Here is a 20,557-nt window from a genome sequence, read left to right as displayed (position 1 = left end):
TTTTTACAGTCGACCTAACACGGCTGGTCGCACCTTGCGCTGATAGTCATTCCGCCATCGCTTTTTACGCTGGTCACATATTGTATTGTTTTTAGATTGCCATTTACTTGCACATGGTGATGTGACGTGACCTTTGAAAAATTTGAGACTAGACGAAAAGTGTATTGTGTAGTGACTCATCGAACTTTGGATTACTGCAACAACAGGTATCGTATCGCCTACATCACACCTACAAAGTATTAAATATACGACGTTATTGTTTTTACGTTAAGGTTGTGTTTTTTTCGGCACTTTGTCCCAACATATATTTAAAAACCTTGAACGTGTTCCCAGTAACGTGTTCGTTAATAATTATAATCTTTTTAATATATTTACCGTGGTATAAATTGTGTATATGTCGGTACATCGGCTAATCACATTATGTCAACAACCTGCTTTGCAAAATATCCTTGTGTGACTCAGACATGTTATTTTACAAACCAGACCGTCACTTTGTTTAAAAACTTTTATTCAATCAATTGATTCAAAAGCGAAATAGGAACGCGATTAGTATGTTATAAGCCACAAATTGTTATCAAAACTGGAGCGAGCAAATATCATAACTTGGGCAATCGTTTGTAATCTCTATTCGAATAGATACGCCTTTTTGTTTAAATTTGTACTTATTTATGCCAAAATTGTGGATAGCTTTTGCTTAATAATAGAAAAATATAATTATTATATATTTTTTATACTACGTCGGTGGCAAACAAGCATACGGCCCGCCTGATGTGAAGCGGTCACCGTAACCTATGGACGCCTGCAACTCAAACAGTGTCACATGCGCGTTGCCACCCCATTAGAAACTTGTACATTCTCTTTTGCTGTGTTAAGTACACAAGTACAAAAGGAGTGTACAAGTTCTAAGGAGGGTTCGGGTTGCCGACGACTCAAAGGACAATAGACGGAACAAGTTAGTACCGTAAGTCCTCCTGTCATCAGCACACCGCACCCTCGTTGAGCTCTGGCAGCCTTACTCACCGACAGGAACACAACACCATGAGTAGGGTCTAGTGCTATTTGGCTGCGGTCTTCTGTAAGACGGAGGTACTACCCCAGTTGGGCTCTGCTCTAGATTCGAGCGAGACGATATCCGCTGTGCTGTGCCCTACCACACAAAGCGGAATATCATCCGCTATGCCCTACCTCCTACTTATCAAAGTATAAAATTACTTTATTATAAGTTAAATCTCAGTCTAGCAAAACGGAGCATTATTTAGTTACCTAATGGTGCTCCGACACTGGCTGGCCGGTACGTAGCCGAATGGCACAAACGCTCACGATATCTATCTCTATCGCTCGTGCGTATTGGCGCGACAGAGCCAGACTACCTTTCGTGGCGTTTCGTTTCCGTTTCGCGTCGCAAATATGACATTCGGCTACGGCACCTATTACAAATCGTCACTACTTTTAAAAAACTTGTATCTTCGTCTGTCAATGAAAAGAAAATTGTAGTAAGTATGTATGGAATGCATATAGACTTACTGCGTTTTAACTTTGAGGAACAGCGTGAGATACGAGATTTTTTAAAAGTAGTGATGAAATGTAACTAATATCCAAAATGGGACCGTAACGTTATCTATATCTTAAAAGAAAATAATACTTAAGTAGGTGCCTTAGGTAGTGTTTTACGCTAGCTATTATAACGTAAAATAAATATGAATAAAACATATCATCATCATCATATCAGCCCCCTAGGACGTCCACTGCTGACCATTTTAGGCCTCCCATTTGGACGTGGATGTAATGTAAATATAATATACTAAAATATGGGTTAAATTGTGGCGTAGGCGAGAGGCTGGCAACCTGTCACTGCAATGTCACAGTTTCATTTTCTTTCAACCCCTTACTTGCCAAGAGTGGCACTGAAGCTTTAGTAGTTTCATGTGCTCTGCCTACCCCTTTATGGGATACAGGCGTGATTGTATGTATAATATACTAACTAGCTTTTGCACAAAGCAGCCTATGTCATTGTCAGTCTCCATCCCTTCAACTATCTCTACTTAAAAAATCACGACAATTCGTCGCTTCTTTTTGCCGTGAAAGACGGACAAACAAACAGACACACACACTTTCCCATTTATAATATTAGTATGGATTATATTATACCGGTTGGAAGCGACATGCCGTGCAGTGCATCAGCGTCTCCTATATCAGAAATGACTAAAATCGAAACTGGCTGTAAAAACTTGGTAAAACATAGTTAATTATGTATGCTCTTAAAATTTTGGCTGCTAAGGACCCACATCAGCCGCCTATGGTATCCGTAATATATAACGTATTAGATACGTTCACATTTTAAAAACACGATTACCCGCTACAAAATAACATCTTTAGTTCAAGTACTAACCGTCAATCTCGTAAGTAGCATATAAATTCTTATGTCAAAATATGTATAGGTAGCACATCAATGCACAATATTAAAACAATTCAATTGTATAAAGTTATACGATGAAACATCCGCGACCGCTCCCCGTTACTGATAACTTGTAATCGCAGATGCCTAATAGAGCTCGTCATCGATTTTCTTTATCGAAAACCTCATGACTACTTTTCCATTTCCGCGAATTTGTGACAAAAGACAAACATTGTACTTCTAAATGCATTTGCGGATATTAAAAAGGATTTAGAGCAACGATTCCACTTTGCTTTTTTAAGGCTTCCGCTATCCGACTGAACTTAGTAACTTCAGTTCTCTATCAAGTTCAAAGATATGTATCGAAAAAATCATATCACGTGTCCATACTACACTCGTCATATTACACCGGAACCGGATTAAGATGCTATGGGATATATTTTTGAGCAAGATGTTTACACCTATATTTTTACACTCGATGTAGGAACGTGTTAACTTTCATTGGGCAACAATTCTTGACAGTTCTTGGGTGACTTCAACAGATTCATAAAAGGTTCCTCAATCCTCAGTCAGCTATGTCAAGAACTGTTACAAATACAAGTCGAAATTGCCTTCAATTCAGTTAACGAAGTATTCAACAAATCAATGTCAAGTCAAGCTACTTTTTTACTGTCCTCATTTTCACCTCTTTAGTCGAAACTTTGTACGCCTTCTTACTATATTTTCTTTTTTGTCAGACACTCTTCACCAGCATTATTTAAACTTCTCTACGAGTATCTTGGGCCCAGTGCATGCGTGTAATTAGGTTGGATTTATTATGTTCCCCCCACGCGTCCTTGATATGCGGCCAGTGATTATGAGTTTATCCAGATTATCTGTACCTACCCACTAAACTTTACTTAGAAACGGCGATATCCTCACAGGTCATAATGTGGTGGCTATTGCTGGTGGCCGTCGTCGGCAGCGCGCACGGTCAGCTCACAGCACAGACCAGCGTGGCTCCAGAACTCAGGGAGTGCTACACCAACCCTACCCTCAACCGGAACAACCTGCCCCCCGCCACGATCGGCGTGCTCGTCGACATCATACAGAAGATAGAAGACAACCCTAATGTTAACATGGACCTTAGGCAGATTGCGACTACGTTATTACATACGTAAGTTTTTTTTTATTTCATTTTACTCTTTTGTGGCTATCTGCAAGGACGATTTATTACTGGACTGACAAAGCCCATACAAAAAAGCGTACCTACCCCTGAAATGTATGGGCATTTTATGCTTACAACTAGATGGCGCTGTTCGCAGCCTGGAAGTGGCCAAAATCATATTTATAAGAACAAATATATTCTTCATTTTAAAATCAAGATATCACGACAATACACAATACACATTTTGAACAAAAAAATTGTAGGCATCATCGATGTAGTTTTAACAGGTGGCGCTAAAAAATCAAGGTACGATTTTTAATATGAAGTATGCAAATCCTATATCTTCTGGGGAGTGGTTTCTGGTGACACACTGTGGAACGAAATCCGGCTCTCGAAGACATAGGAATCGAAGTTGTTATTTTAATATTTTTTGATGGAAATGGGTTTAGCTTATCATTTCTATGACAACCTATATAAATTTTAGGCAATTTGACTTGAAAATTATAGTTTTATGATTTTTTTTCGATAAAAATGTATGGAGCGGAAACAAAATCTCAAGAAAATCAACTCTTCCACACACTCAATCGTTATAACCTCGCAGATGGGTATACTACGATTTATTTGTGATTTTTTGGCATGCTACGTTTTTCCGCCGCGACTGAGGATTTTTTTTTTATATCGTTGAAAGTTTCTATGGAAAAATCACAGAAAGCAAAGTTGACATTTTAAGGTTTTTAACACGCTTTTATTAGGTCGTCGTGTATGTAACTATGTATGTAATGGAATCTGCGGAGGCTAATTTAACCATCTTCCAGGAGCCGTAGCGTAATGAAAATTGGCAGCTATATGTAGTTCCGATGACAATACAATAATATGGTACTGTTGAGCTGATCTGATGATGGAGTCGGAAGATATGAACTGGAACTACATGATGGAACCTCGTATCATAGCCGTTTTTGGGTTTCTTAGAAAAGTCTTGTAATGAACTTTGACTACGATTAGGTTTCAAGGTCTGATGATGGAGCCGGAAGATATGAACTGGAACTACATCATGGAACACCGTATCATAGCTGTTTTTGGGCTTCTTAGGAAAGTCTTGTAATGAACTTTGACTACAATTAGGTTTCAAGGTCTGATGATGGAGCCGGAAGATATGAGCTGGAACTACATGATGGAACATCGTATCATAGCTGTTTTTGGGCTTCTTAGAAAAGTCTTGTAATGAACTTTGACTACGATTAGGTTTCAAGGTCTGATGATGGAGCCGGAAGATATGAACTGGAACTACATGATAGAACATCGTATCATAGCTGTTTTTGGGCTTCTTAGAAAAGTCTTGTAATGAACTTTGACTACGATTAGAATTCAAGGTCTGATGATGGAGCCGGAAGATATGAACTGGAACTACATGATGGAACATCGTATCATAGCTGTTTTTGGGCTTCTTAGAAAAGTCTTGTAATGAACTATGACTACGATTAGGTTTCAAGGCCTGATCATGGTGCCGGAAGATAAGAACAGAAAAAAAGGGGGGGCTCGAGGGGGAAGCATGAAAGAAAGATCAACGTAGTATTTAAAATAAGTTGGGTTAGCGTTTTCCTGTGACCTTTCAGAGCAAACAAAGGGGGCTCGGGGGCGAAGCCCCCGCATAAAAGATCAACGTTGTATTTAAAATAAGTTTGGTTAAGGTTTTCTTGTGATCCTTAAGAGTAAAGAAAAGGGGGCTAGGGGGCGAAGCCCCCGCATGAAAGAAAGATCAACGTAGTATTTAGAATAAGTTGGGTTAGCGTTTTCTTGTGACCTTTAAGAGCAAACAAAGGGGGGCTCGGGGGCGAAGCCCCCGCATGAATGAAAGATCAACGTAGTATTTAAGATAAGTTGGGTTAGCGTTTTCTTGTGACATTTAAGAGCAAACAAAGGGGGCTCGGGGGCGAAGCCCCCGCATAAAAGAAAGATCAACGTTGTATTTAAAATAAGTTGGTTTAGGGTTTTCTTGTGATCCTTAAGAGTAAAGAAAAGGGGGCTCGGGGGCGAAGCCCCCGCATGAAAGAAAGATCAACGTAGTATTTAAGAGAAGTTGGGTTAGCGTTTTCTTGTGACCTTTAAGAGTAAACAAATGGGGGCTCGGGGGGCAAAGCCCCCCGCATAAAAGAAGGATTAACGTAGTATTTAAAATAAGTTGGGTTAGCGTTTTCTTGTGACCTTTCAGAGCAAACAAAGGGGGGCTCGGGGGGCGAAGCCCCCGCATAAAAGAAAGATCAACGTTGTATTTAAAATAAGTTGGGTTAAGGTTTTCTTGTGATCCTTAAGAGTAAAGAAAAGGCCCCCAAGGCATAAAAGAAAGATCAACGTAGTATTTAGAATAAGTTGGGTTAGCGTTTTCTTGTGACCTTTAAGAGCAAACAAAGGGGGCTCGGGGGCGAAGCCCCCCGCATGAAAGAAAGATCAACGTAGTATTTATAGTAAGATGGGTTAGCGTTTTCTTGTGACCTTTAAGAGCAAACAAAGGGGGCTCGGGGGCGAAGCCCCCGCATGAAAGAAAGATCAACATAGTAGTTAAGATAAGTTGGGTTAGCGTTTTCTTGTGACCTTTAAGAGCAAACAAAGGGGGCTCGGGGGCGAAGCCCCCGCATGAAAGAAAGATCAACGTTGTATTTAGAATAAGTTGGGTTAGCGTTTTCTTGTGACCTTTAAGAGCAAACAAAGGGGGGCTCGGGGGCGAAGCCCCCGCATGAAAGAAAGATCAACGTAGTATTTAAGATAAGTTGGGTTAGCGTTTTCTTGTGACATTTAAGAGCAAACAAAGGGGGGCTCGGGGGCGAAGCCCCCTCATAAAAAAAAAAAGATCAACGTTGTATTTAAAATAAGTTGGTTTAGGGTTTTCTTGTGATCCTTAAGAGCAAACAAAGGGGGCTCGGGGGCGAAGCCCCCCGCATGAAAGAAAGATCAACGTAGTATTTAAGAGAAGTTGGGTTAGCGTTTTCTTGTGACATTTAAGAGCAAACAAATGGGGGCTCGGGGGGCGAAGCCCCCCGCATGAAAGAAAGATCAACGTAGTATTTAAGATAAGTTGGGTTAGCGTTTTCTTGTGACATTTAAGAGCAAACAAAGGGGGGCTCGGGGGGCGAAGCCCCCCGCATGAAAGAAAGATCAACGTAGTAGTTAAGATAAGTTGGGTTAGCGTTTTCTTGTGACCTTTAAGAGCAAACAAAGGGGGCTCGGGGGGCGAAGCCCCTCATGAAAGAAAGATCAACGTAGTATTTAAGATAAGTTGGGTTAGCGTTTTCTTGTGACATTTAAGAGCAAACAAAGGGGGGCTCGGGGGGCGAAGCCCCCGCATGAAAGAAAGATCAACGTTGTATTTAAAATAAGTTGGTTTAGGGTTTTCTTGTGATCCTTAAGAGCAAACAAAGGGGGCTCAGGGGCGAAGCCCCCGCATGAAAGAAAGATCAACGTAGTATTTAAGATAAGTTGGGTTAGCGTTTTCTTGTGACATTTAACCCTTCGAGTCCCAGCGACATCATATGATGTCAGTAAAATATAAGTAAATACATATAAATGCTTGGGGCTCGAAGGGTTAAGAGCAAACAAATGGGGGCTCGGGGGGCTTCGCCCCCCGCATGAAAGAAAGATCAACGTAGTATTTAAGATAAGTTGGGTTAGCGTTTTCTTGTGACCTTTAAGAGTAAACAAAGGGGGGGCTCGGGGGGCGAAGCCCCCCGCATAAAAGAAAGATTAACGTAGTATTTAAAATAAGTTGGGTTAGCGTTTTCTTGTGACCTTTAAGAGCAAACAAAGGGGGCTCGGGGGGCGAAGCCCCCGCATGAAAGAAAGATCAACGTTGTATTTTAAATAAGTTGGGTTAGCGTTTTCTTGTGACCTTTTAGAGCAAACAAAGGGGGGCTCGGGGGGCGAAGCCCCCGCATGAAAGAAAGATCAACGTAGTATTTAAAATAAGTTGGGTTAGGGTTTTCTTGTGATCCTTAAGAGTAACGAAAAGGGGGGCTCGGGGGGCGAAGCCCCCAGCATAAAAGAAAGATCAACGTTGTATTTAGAATAAGTTGGGTTAGCGTTTTCTTGTGACCTTTAAGAGCAAACAAAGGGGGGCTCGGGGGCGAAGCCCCCGCATGAAAGAAAGATCAACGTAGTATTTAAGATAAGTTGGGTTAGCGTTTTCTTGTGACATTTAAGAGCAAACAAAGGGGGGCTCGGGGGCGAAGCCCCCCGCATAAAAAAAAGATCAACGTTGTATTTAAAATAAGTTGGTTTAGGGTTTTCTTGTGATCCTTAAGAGCAAACAAAGGGGGCTCGGGGGCGAAGCCCCCGCATGAAAGAAAGATCAACGTAGTATTTAAGAGAAGTTGGGTTAGCGTTTTCTTGTGACATTTAAGAGCAAACAAATGGGGGCTCGGGGGCGAAGCCCCCGCATGAAAGAAAGATCAACGTAGTATTTAAGATAAGTTGGGTTAGCGTTTTCTTGTGACATTTAAGAGCAAACAAAGGGGGGCTCGGGGGCGAAGCCCCCGCATGAAAGAAAGATCAACGTAGTAGTTAAGATAAGTTGGGTTAGCGTTTTCTTGTGACCTTTAAGAGCAAACAAAGGGGGGCTCGGGGGGCGAAGCCCCCCGCATGAAAGAAAGATCAACGTAGTATTTAAGATAAGTTGGGTTAGCGTTTTCTTGTGACATTTAAGAGCAAACAAAGGGGGGCTCGGGGGGCGAAGCCCCCGCATGAAAGAAAGATCAACGTTGTATTTAAAATAAGTTGGTTTAGGGTTTTCTTGTGATCCTTAAGAGCAAACAAAGGGGGCTCGGGGGGCGAAGCCCCCGCATGAAAGAAAGATCAACGTAGTATTTAAGATAAGTTGGGTTAGCGTTTTCTTGTGACATTTAACCCTTCGAGTCCCAGCGACATCATATGATGTCAGTAAAATATAAGTAAATACATATAGATGCTTGGGGCTCGAAGGGTTAAGAGCAAACAAATGGGGGCTCGGGGGGTGAAGCCCCCCGCATGAAAGAAAGATCAACGTAGTATTTAAGATAAGTTGGGTTAGCGTTTTCTTGTGACCTTTAAGAGTAAACAAAGGGGGGCTCGGGGGCGAAGCCCCCGCATAAAAGAAAGATTAACGTAGTATTTAAAATAAGTTGGGTTAGCGTTTTCTTGTGACCTTTAAGAGCAAACAAAGGGGGGCTCGGGGGGCGAAGCCCCCCGCATGAAAGAAAGATCAACGTTGTATTTTAAATAAGTTGGGTTAGCGTTTTCTTGTGACCTTTTAGAGCAAACAAAGGGGGCTCGGGGGCGAAGCCCCCGCATGAAAGAAAGATCAACGTAGTATTTAAAATAAGTTGGGTTAGGGTTTTCTTGTGATCCTTAAGAGTAACGAAAAGGGGGGCTCGGGGGGCGAAGCCCCCAGCATAAAAGAAAGATTGACTTAGCATTTAAAATAAGTTAGATTAGCGTTTTCTTGTGACCTTTAAGAGCAAACAAAGGGGGGCTCGGGGGGCGAAGCCCCCCGCATTAAAGAAAGATCAACGTAGTATGTAAGATAAGTTGGGTTAGTGTTTTCTTGTGACCTTCAAGAGCAAACAAAGGGGGGCTCGGGGGGCGAAGCCCCCCGCATAAAAGAAAGATAAACCTTGTATTTAAAATAAGTTGGGTTAAGGTTTTCTTGTTACCCTTAAGAGTAACGAAAAGGGGGGCTCGGGGGGCGAAGCCCCCGCATAAAAGAAAGATTAACGTAGTATTTAAAATAAGTTGGGTTAGCGTTTTCTTGTGACCTTTCAGAGCAAACAAAGGGGGGCTCGGGGGGCAAAGCCCCCCGCATAAAAGAAAGATCAACGTTGTATTTAAAATAAGTTGGGTAATGGTTTTCCTGTGACCCTTAAGTGCAAATAAAGAGGGGCTCGGCAAAAAAGAAATACTTAAATTTTGTTTGAATTAGTTGAAATGTGACAATATTTTCTAATCGAGTCAAACAAAATCCCACTAGCTGAGAGCTTCAAAACAATGTATGGCGAAAGTATGTCTCTCTAATGTCTTCAAAAAGTCCGCGATGGCACATGTCTATATTGTCTATCTTTTACGGATAACTTACTAGGTATAAACATTTTTATGATAATACCGTAATAAGAAGGTAGCCGCTAGTTATTATTAAGTAGCAATTAGCAATAAGTACACGTTAAGCCACAAATGGCATGTAAAATCCGCCTACTTGAAATAATTTTATGTATAAATGTTAAAAGTATTTCATTATTAATGACTAAAAAGTATAAAATAAATTAATAGTTTAAAAAACACTATAAAACACGCTTTTATAAATGCACGTAAAAGCCAAAAATAAATTATGGATCGTTCAAGTTGTCTCTATTTGTGAGCTGAAGTTTAAAAACTATGTGCTTTTAATTATAATATTTGATTGTAAAAGCGTGGGGCGCTGGAACAGGAAAGACTTTCTTGTAAACAAATACTAATTCGAACTTCCTGGCGAATGAAGTTGCATAAGAACATAACGTTTACATATGCCGCCTAAGGGTTACCAAAGAGAACCAAAGATATCTCGTCCACGAACAAGAACTCTGCATCCTGTCACTGTAGACACTTTCCCCTTTGTACTTTGATTACCGGAAAAAAGCGGCGTTCTAAGTGTCGGTGACTGTCGACTCTCCTCGCTACTAGCGCATATTTTGTCTGAGTTCGACAAACTGGTACCTACTTTGAACACTGACTTTTAATTGATTTGACTGTTTAATGTAGAACCTACTAGTCATGCTGCAACTCCAGTTAGCGCGTCAATCTGTGTAACCTCCTTCCCGTAACATAGCATAATTTGATTTATCAGCAAGTTATACTTATATATTCTGTGGTTATACAAAAAGTCTTTCCTGTTCCAGCGCCCCACGCTTTTACAATCAAATATTATAATTAAAAGCACATAGTTTTTAAACTTCAGCTCACAAATAGAGACAACTTGAACGATCCATAATTTATTTTTGGCTTTTACGTGCATTTATAAAAGCGTGTTTTATAGTGTTTTTTAAACTATTAATTTATTTTTCTTTAAGTGGGTTTGATTGACCATTTCTATGACAGTTTATAAATTTCAGGTGATTTGGCGTGAAAACTATCGTTTTATGATTTTTTTTTCGATAAAAATGTATGGAGCCAGAACAAAAACTCGAAATATTTAAAAAATCTCAAAACCTAGAGTTATATCATCGCAAGTAGGTACTACGAATTATTTGTGATTTTTTCGCGTACCACAAGTTACCGCCATACTTGCCGTTTTTTTTTTAAAAAAACGTTTACTGTTTCTATGGAAAAAACACAGAAACCAATGTTGACATTAAAAGGTTTTTTTTATTGAAATGGGTTTGGTTGACCATTTTTATGAAAATTTATAAATTTCAGGTGATATGGCGTGCAAACTATCGTTTTATGATTTTTTTTCGATAAAAATGTATGGAGCCATAACGAAAAATCTCAATATCTTAAAAATCTCAAAACCTAAAGTTATATCCTCGCAATCAGGTATACTACGAATTAATTGTGATTTTTTGGCATACCAAGAGTTACCGCCACACATGCGGTTTTTTATTTATAATCGTTTGCTGTTTCTATGAAAAAAACACAGAAACCAAAGTTGACATGGTAAAGTTTTTGTAATTAAAATGGGGTAAACTTGTCATTTGTATGATAATCTACATATGTCAGGTGATTTAGTGTGAATTGATGATTGATATATAAATGATATGATTTTTTTGCGGATAAAATGTACTAAACAACAACGAAAAAAATAAATTTCTCAAGAATCTCAAAATTAACCATTATGTCTTCGCTAGACGGGTATACAACGAATCATTTGTGATTTATGGGCATGCAGCCCATACGGCCATGGATGCAGCCATCACGGGTTTAGACAAGGATTTAATTCGAATGTTAGCTGTTATTTTACAAGTCATAACATCTGGCGAACTAATAGATGTAACGAAGTTCAAGCAATTCACGACAAAGACCGCTGAAAAGTTCTTGGAATTGTACAGATGGTATCGCATGCCTGCAACAGTACACAAACTTTTGATCCATGGAGCAGATATCATCGCAAGTAACGATGTTGTTCCCATTGGAAGTCTTTCAGAAGAAGCTTCAGAAGCCCGCAACAAAGACTTTATTAGGAGGTTCAGGGAATATAACTCCCGAATGTGTAGCAGGAAAGCATCTAATGAAGATATTTTCAATATGCTTCTTTTATCCTCAGATCCTTTAATTACAGCTTCCAGACCAATAATTAATGCCAATAAAAAGGAAGCATATTTTCCTAAAGCACTGGAACTATTAGTTTCATGGACCTGAACTGGAGGTGGATTGCGTAGAACCGATTTCCGAATTGAACTCCGATAGTGATTTAAACGAATAATAATATTAGCTTTTAGTTTATTATTTTTATATTGTTAAATTAGATAATTAGAATTTAAGTAATATTTTCAGTTGACACATGCTTTTACAGCACTGAATATTGTTATTTTTTAACTGTATTTTAATGTATGTATTAGAAGACTAAATTGTATGTTAAGCTTATTTATACGTAAGGCATTAAGTTTTTTTTTGTTTTTTCTTTTATTTATTTTTTAATATAGTAATTATTTGTTTATGACTGCTAATTTAGCCTAGATATTTGACATGTGTTTTCTCAACATTGAATATTTTGGACTTTTTCACTCAGATTTTTATTATATTTTATGTGAACCAAATAAACATAAATCATCGGTGTTCATTATACATTCTACTTCACCTAACGATTAAAGTTTGATGGAAAATTATACCCAATTCCGTCTTATTTTATACATTTTTATCGCAAAAAATCAAAATATGATAATATTCACACTAAATCGCCTGACATCATAGATTATCATAGAAATGACAAGTTTACCCCATTTTAATTACAAAAACTTTACCATGTCAAATTTGGTTTCTGTGTTGTTTCCATAGAAACAGTAAACGATTAAAAATAAAAAACCGCATGTGTGGTGGTAACACTTGGTATGCCAAAAAATCACAATTAATTCGTAGTATACCTGATTGCGAGGATATAACTTTAGGTTTTGAGATTTTTAAGATATTGAAATTTTTCGTTCTGGCTCCATACATTTTTACCGAAAAAAAATCATAAAACGATAGTTTTCACGCCAAATCAATTTTCATAAAAATGGTCAACCAAACCTATTTCAATAAAAAAAACCTTTTAATGTCAACATTGGTTTCTGTGTTTTTTCCATAGAAACAGTAAACGATTTAAAAAAAAAACCGCAAGTATGGCGGTAACTTGTGGTACGCGAAAAAATCACAAATAATTCGTAGTATACCTACATTGCGACGATATAACTCTAGGTTTTGAGATTTTTTAAATATTTCAAGTTTTTGTTCTGGCTCCATACATTTTTATCGAAAAAAAATCATAAAACGATAGTTTTCACGCCAAATCACCTGAAATTTATAAACTGTCATAGAAATGGTCAACCAAACCCATTTAAAGAAAAAAAACCTTAAAATGTCAACTTTGGTTTCTGTGATTTTTCCATAGAAACTTTCAACGATTTTTAAAAAAAATCCTCAGTCGCGGCGGAAAAACGTAGTATGCCAAAAAATCACAAATAAATCGTAGTATACCCATCTGCGAGGTTATAACGATTGAGTGTGTGAAAGAGTTGATTTTCTTGAGATTTTGTTTCCGCTCCATACATTTTTATCGAAAAAAAATCACAAAACTATAATTTTCAAGTCAAATTACCTAAAATTTATAGGTTGTCATAGAAATGATAAGCTAAACCCATTTCCATCAAAAAATATTAAAATAACAACTTCGATTCCTATGTCTTCGAGAGCCGGATTTCGTTCCACAGTGTGACACTCAGGTTATGAGAAATATTCGCTGAGTGGAGGATTGGTGCTGCCCTCATTTTGTTGGCTTATCTATGTTGAATCGAATAAATTAAAATTTGATCTAACGGTTAGATTTGGCATTAATGTTTGACATTCTATAAGATTATACCATCCACCACTATTCGTCCTATCGACCATCAGCACTATTCGTCCACGCACCTTGCCAATAGAAAAATCTTAATAACTTATTTGATTAGGTACATGATCTTAACGATTTATTACTGACTAGCTTTAGCCCGCGGCTTCGCTCGCGTTAGAAAGAGACAAAAAGTAGCATTGTCACTCTCCATCCCTTCAACTATGTCCACTTAAAAAAATCACGTCAATTCGTCGCTCCGTTTTGCCGTGAAAGACAGACAAACAAACAGACACACACACTTTCCCATTTATAATATTAGTATGGAATGGATTACTGATATCTTAACGATTAACATGTTTCTGGTGGTGGAACTATTTCAATTACAAATATTTAACTCAATTATTCAATTGTTACAGGTACAGACAAGATGGCACAGAGTATCACCAGCCGGACTCCAACTTGCTTAATTCCGCCAACATCCTGCCGTGGGCGGCTACATTCCATTCCTTTTATCGTCATAAGTTACTTTTGACGAGGCTGATTCCCAACAATCTCCAAGTATTTGAAAACATTACCCTCTCTTCACCGCTAAAGGTAATTATCATTAAAATTACCTATATACTTATACCACACCCATAAATGCTTTCGAATATGCAGCAGGAGCTATACTTATCCCTTTCAATATTCAAATTGATATTTGCTAACTTAATATCGAATTTTAATGACGTGTTAAAATTGACATTTATATGTTAACAACCCTCACGATCGTATCAGCTCTTATTTAAAGGGTCACCAGAGTGGAATGATTAACCACTAATTAGAAAACTTATCAAAGCGACCAGTCCCTGTGCTCAAAGGATTCACTCATTAAGTTGTTTACTAACCCATTTTTCATACAAACTTACATATTTTTCTACTATTAACTAATTGAATTTCAGTGCGCCATGCATGCCATGCTCTCCACATCGGTCGATGCAAGGCTTCATGGAAATGGAAATTGTAATGAGTTCTCTCAGTATCGTGCTTTAAGGACAGCACGTCAGGTTCCCGATGACATCAATGAAGATGTCGAAATTATAGATCCTGCTTTACTGTAAGAAAAACATTTATATGACGATAAATAACCTAATTTGACTGACAGAGTTTTATAATCTAATTATGTTTTTTTTGTTCTCATAGAAATACTAAGAATAAGATTGGACAAATGAGACATTACAATCCAAAGAACGATGTCGAGTACAACGACTTCAGCGGCAGCAAATCTGAACGTCAGCTACTAGGAGAGAGCTTGTGTCCTATACTCAGTGGTGTAGTTAAGACTACCTGGGGAGAAGTTTCTGCTGGAAACCTGGTGGCAGGAATTGCCGCTGGTTCGGAGGCACAACGTGTCCCGACTCAAGAATTATCAAAGGGATCCGTCCTTAACTACCCCAATGCCCGACCAACTGTTTCATCGATATACGCAGCAACATTATCAGGTATTTTGGCCATTTTGGGTTGTCTGTAAGAATCCCTCTTAAGCGATGCTTTACCGCTTGTTGTTTACCTTTGTTCGTTTTGCTTCTTTATTTTGTACTAGCTTTTGCCCGCGGCTACGCTCGCGTTAGAAAGAGACAAAAAGTAGCCTATGTCACTCTCCATCCCTTCAACTATATCCACTTAAAAAATCACGTCAATTCGTCGCTCCGTTTTGCCGTGAAAGACGAACAAACAAACAGTCACACACACTTTCCCCTTTATAATATTAATAATAGTATAGCATGGATTGTTGTATTTTATCAAGGTGTGCAATAAAGAGTATCTTGTATTGTATTGTATTGTATTTGCCTAATGTTCAATGATCGGGGATTTGGATGCCACACGGGGTGAATGACCTCAAACATTATGCTAGTATGGATATGCCGCGGGATTCCATGCTTTAGTGTGGTTAGAAAAGGGACAGTTTTTTATCATAATTTATTTACCTACCTTTATAATTATTATTATCAATTAATTGCTATTACGGGTCAATATGTTAAATAATATATGCGACTTCAAATCATCATTGTTATTACTGCTAAATTTATTTTTCTTGATCAGTTTAGTATAGGCCTCCCTCACTTACAATAAAATATGTGATTTATAAATTAAAGTGAACATTCACTTTATTATCAATAAATAATTTAGAGCAAAATTTTCACATATTATTTTCTTAGTAACAAAGAAAGTTTGACTTTTTTTATATTACACGTAAATAATACCTACAGTTCTAATCATTATTACTATTTACCTAAGCAACACTTAGGTACTTATTCAACATCGTTAATGTTATAAATATATTACCTACACGGGAATTGCGGTTATTTTTCGACCAGTTACTTGTAACCTCATTGTTTATGAGCTACGATAGTTGCTTACCACTAGGCGCTCCGTCATCATTTGTCTACTATGACATAAGAAAAATTATCACGGGCCGGACGGCACATCCATATCACTGTTTCTACTCGACATCCCGCAGTGTGGCATCCAAATCCCCGATCACTAATGTTGCTATCTGTAATTTTGAGTACCGTCCGGTAATTCAGTTATCAGAAAAAATGTTCTTGTTCGACTAATTAACAAATGTTAAATTATGTTGACAGGCGACCTAGCTGAGGCAGTTTTGATCCAAGGTACCGAGAGAGGCAGTGCCTCAATTTCTATTGGAGCAACTGGCTACTGGAACAGTACGCAGGCATCCAAATACTACATGCTGCGTTCTCGTTTGAACATCGAAATGACAGATCCCGAAATCCGTGGCGATATAGACGGTTTTGTTTTGGGCCTTAATTTGAACACGCACCTCGGAACATTCAATTCTTTGAAACTGTCACAATTAATCGACATGTACTACTCGAGAGTAAGTATCCGTGTTATAACTTTATGCAATCTTAATTATGTAATCTTAGTTGACGTAGTACGTTACGAAGAACATAGTTTTGCAGGGTTTAAGAAAATGATCTCACTATCCCTTTAAAATGGTTACCGATTCCACTTATCAAACTTGACCTTATGGTTTTTTTATCTAGAACATATCGACGCTTAATCGACCAAGCCCGAATAAGTCTAGATATTTTTTCAGTTCAATAAGATTTATACCTACGCTTACAGAACGGAGTCTTCAATCATGACTTTAGAGCATGCAATCGTCGATCACTAATGCAGCAGTACATCACAGCAGAGAACTTAATAACGGAAACATACACGTTCGCAGCAGCTTTAGATACACAGATGCCTTTGAGAGGAACTATTACGGGAGGATTCGATGAGTTGGTCATCAGCGCCGTTACCAACTTCCAGAGTTATGCCTGTTAGTCTCAGATATCAATACATGTCATATAATTTACACGTAATTGTTACTTATTATTAAGTACAATAAACATAGTAGTTAATGCTCTTGTAACTTTACAGCGTCTACCATGAATGACCTGAACTGTGCCAGCACCGACACCGTTGCATCAAGCCATAACTATCATCTAAAGACAAACCTTTATCTGGTACTCGATGCTGCTTGGCAGTATGAGGTCATCTACCCAGCAGTGTCTTACCTCTTGGATTCCATAGAAGTCGGCAAATTCGGCTCCAGTGTGACACTACTGAATGCATTTGACGGTCAAGTTGTGATCAACACGACTTGGTCTTTAGCAGACTTCCATTCAGAGTACACTCTTGCCAAACACCAATCAAGTATGTAGACAACTAATGATAATGAATGACTCATGGTCTGGTCCGAGCCGAAACGTTCGTCACTTTACATTTTCAGGGTGCGTAGCCGAATGGCACAAACGCTCACGAAACGCTCGTAGATATCTATCTCTATCGCTCTTGCGAATTGGCGCGACAGAATCAGACTACCTTTCGCGGCGTTTCGTTTTCGTTTCGCGTCGTAGAAATGCCATTCGGCTACGGGGCCAGATTTCTAAATATAGAAAGCAGTTCTCACCGACCATGCACCCATCAAAAACGAGGTAGCGGAAGTTTTGGACCGAACCTAGACCATTGTAGTGTAATTATTTTTGGACTTGATGAACTCAATTGTAATTCTGCTATCTTTCCACAGTGTTTACAGGGGTGAACCTGCAGAATACATTCACAAATATCCGTACTTATATGCAAAATAATATGGAAAATGAAACACTTCGCAATTACGTTGGTGGCAACTCGTCGGTACTTCTGTTCCTGTTGAACAGCGGAAACCTGCAGAACAATGACTTGGTTTGGGACCAAGCACGTATTTTGAACGAAACTGTGCCTGGTAAGATTTTTAAAAACCCAAACTAAATATATTTGTATAAATTGTAATCTGTGCATGAATAATTCATAATTGTGTCGCTTAACTTCAAACTTGGGTAAATCCAATATATAAAAAATATAATATGATCTGAAAGATAATCAACCTTAAGGCATTAAGTCCGCCATTTGTACTTTTTTTTCCAACTGTGCAATAAAGTTTAAATAAATAAATAAATAAATAACCTTATAGCAGAATGGATTTACCCAGTTTTGAAGTTAGGCGACACAATTAAGATCTTTAAGTTACGTTGATGTAAGTAATTGAAATTTTCAGACTTGAGGATTCTATTCACAACTTCGACGAACCAAATCGATAACCTGTGGAACTTGGTCCGCGATATGCACCAGGATATCCACACAATTTCGTTGACAAGCACTGTTAACCACATTGAAGCTTTTGCTCCTACGCTAAATCGTATTCAACAGGGTAAATATTTGTTCCTATATCGTTTATTGCTGAAGGTGCAGTATCGGTACTTACTGTTGAAATTTGTTTTCTTTCTTATTCAATAGGTAGGTACTAGGTACTGCACAGTTAAACAATATACAGGTTTGAAAATGGGTCTTTCATCAGTCCTATTCCCGGATTCTAAATTGGACTTAATTGATGTACCTACTTACACATGCATTTTGTTTTTGCCTTTATTAAGTACCTAGAAAATTAAATTGGTTATAATTATTATAATGTGCCATGTTCCAGTCGGTAGAAGAATAATTAATCCTCTCTGCGGAGCAAGGTTCCCCAGCGACGTGAACTCGGGCAGCAGAAGTTTCGACGACTACGTGGAGCCTGGCTACATCAACTACTACTCCATTCATCCTAACTATTTCTATACTGACGATGAGAACAGACGGATTCGCATTGCTAGAACTGGTGCTGGCGCGGGAAGCCTCGTTGTTTGCCACTCGAGGACTGTTACTCAACCGAGGTATTTATTTTATGTTTTCTTTAGTTTTTATAACTATTATATAATACTAAGTATAAAATGATTACTTTTATTTATTTAATTTTATTAAATGGGAAAGAAAATGTACAAAATGCGCGACATTAAGTATGAATATTATGATACCGTCGACAGCTGAAGCACTTCCTTTGCATAAACCAGAGCATTGCCTTATTGGTTGAAAAATATAATTAACTTAAAACCTTCGGTGTTTTGTACAACTTTGTGGCGAGAATATATTCTTAAAATTTCAAAATATCCGTGTATCATTTCAGACAAAACGGCACATCAATAGGGCTAGATGAAAACGCCATCACGTGCCAAACCATCGCCAACACCGGCAACGTGGAGATTCCCATGCGGAACCTTTGCGACAGCTACTATACCATCAACTCCTGCCCGAACCTCTACGTTTCCGTCCAGTCCCTCACCACCAGCGTTTCTTCCTTCACTGCCACTTGCACAGGTACGAGTAACTAAAATTACATAGCATTAGCCATAGTTGAGAAATTTATCCATACCGTCATCATACGCAATCTTTGTGACTCCTACTTTATCATCGACTTCTGCCCATTTCTCCATTTTTCCGTGCAGTGAAATACCACGAGCGTTGCCACCTTATTGGCATCTATTTCACCATCAACTCCTTTCCGTTTCTTTTCATCTAAGTATGGTTTATTTAATACCACTCATGTTTATATCTTTAGTACCACTGTATCTTTTTTAATTGCAAATTCTTGTTAACTGTTACAATTCTTTAATTTAGTCTGTCCCTTCGATCAATCCCCGTGAACACTTCAGTAAATATTCATAAATGTGTTTTTGTTTTACAGAAGCAGCATGTAGATTCCCATACAACGTGAGGTATTCCGTCCAGATTGAAAGCTTCGGCTGCTACAGTAGTTCAACCAGCATCGCCGCAAGCCTCTTGGTGGTAATTTCTGCCCTCGTCATCAATTTGTTCCAATCATCTTAAACCCACATTTGTATTCGTATTAGTTTTATTGAGTGTAATATATTTTGAACTAACATGTTAATTATATATTAGATTAGGTAAGTGAATTTAAGTTTATATTTATTAGTCGTCTTAGCTGCCATATTTGTTCGCTTTGAGCAATAATAATCGCAATTTTCAACTAGTCGTTTGGCTACTAACTCCCATCCCACCTTAGAGTTGTATTTATAATGTACATTGTGACAATAGGTTTAGTTTTATATTGAACTGCCTATAATAATACGTAAAAATTGTGTAATTCATAATAATATTTGTTATTTGTTAGCTTACTATATCAATAAGGATCGTTTATTCAACAGGGTAGCAAAACGTGTGAATAAAATACATAAAATGTACTAAATAGCAGATAAAAAATATTAACTATTTATTTCATATAAACCTCTGTTTTTATACAAAAATAAATTGTTTTTAGTAAATCTACTGTTTTTATTCGCCTTAATATTTCGTACCATTACATAATTCAATCAATCATATGTTAGTACCTACGTGTAGATATGTAACTAGTGTAGATATGTGTTTTATTAGGGTAACTAGATCATTTTTTGATATTATTAATATTTTCATAATTCCTAAAGGAAAAAAAAAGTGCGTCCCCCCCCCCCTCTAACTTTTGAACCATATTAGAACTTTATAAATACTTTCTAGGAAAATTGTTTTGAACTTGATAGGTCTAGTAGTTTTTGAGAAAAATACGGAAAACGATAACTGAGCGTGGCCCGACACGCTC

General features: G+C 38.1%; 1 protein-coding gene across 1 annotated transcript; it reads left to right on the top strand.

Moving 5' to 3' along the window:
* Positions 1 to 16: 16 nt before the first annotated feature.
* Positions 17 to 20,246, top strand: LOC125225655. The gene is made up of 13 exons (XM_048129469.1): positions 17 to 206; positions 3,319 to 3,551; positions 13,977 to 14,154; positions 14,499 to 14,653; positions 14,740 to 15,038; positions 16,182 to 16,438; positions 16,690 to 16,888; positions 16,990 to 17,265; positions 17,639 to 17,833; positions 18,146 to 18,298; positions 18,572 to 18,800; positions 19,091 to 19,281; positions 19,649 to 20,246. The coding sequence occupies exons 2-13, from the start codon at positions 3,325 to 3,327 to the stop codon at positions 19,789 to 19,791; spliced, it is 2,502 nt and encodes an 833-aa protein (XP_047985426.1). The 5' UTR covers positions 17 to 206; positions 3,319 to 3,324; the 3' UTR covers positions 19,792 to 20,246.
* The last annotated feature ends 311 nt before the right edge of the window (positions 20,247 to 20,557 follow it).

Source organism: Leguminivora glycinivorella, chromosome 4 (genome assembly GCF_023078275.1).
Source record: "Leguminivora glycinivorella isolate SPB_JAAS2020 chromosome 4, LegGlyc_1.1, whole genome shotgun sequence".
Lineage (NCBI taxonomy): Eukaryota > Metazoa > Arthropoda > Insecta > Lepidoptera > Tortricidae > Leguminivora > Leguminivora glycinivorella.
This window is presented reverse-complemented; position numbering and strand designations above follow the sequence as displayed.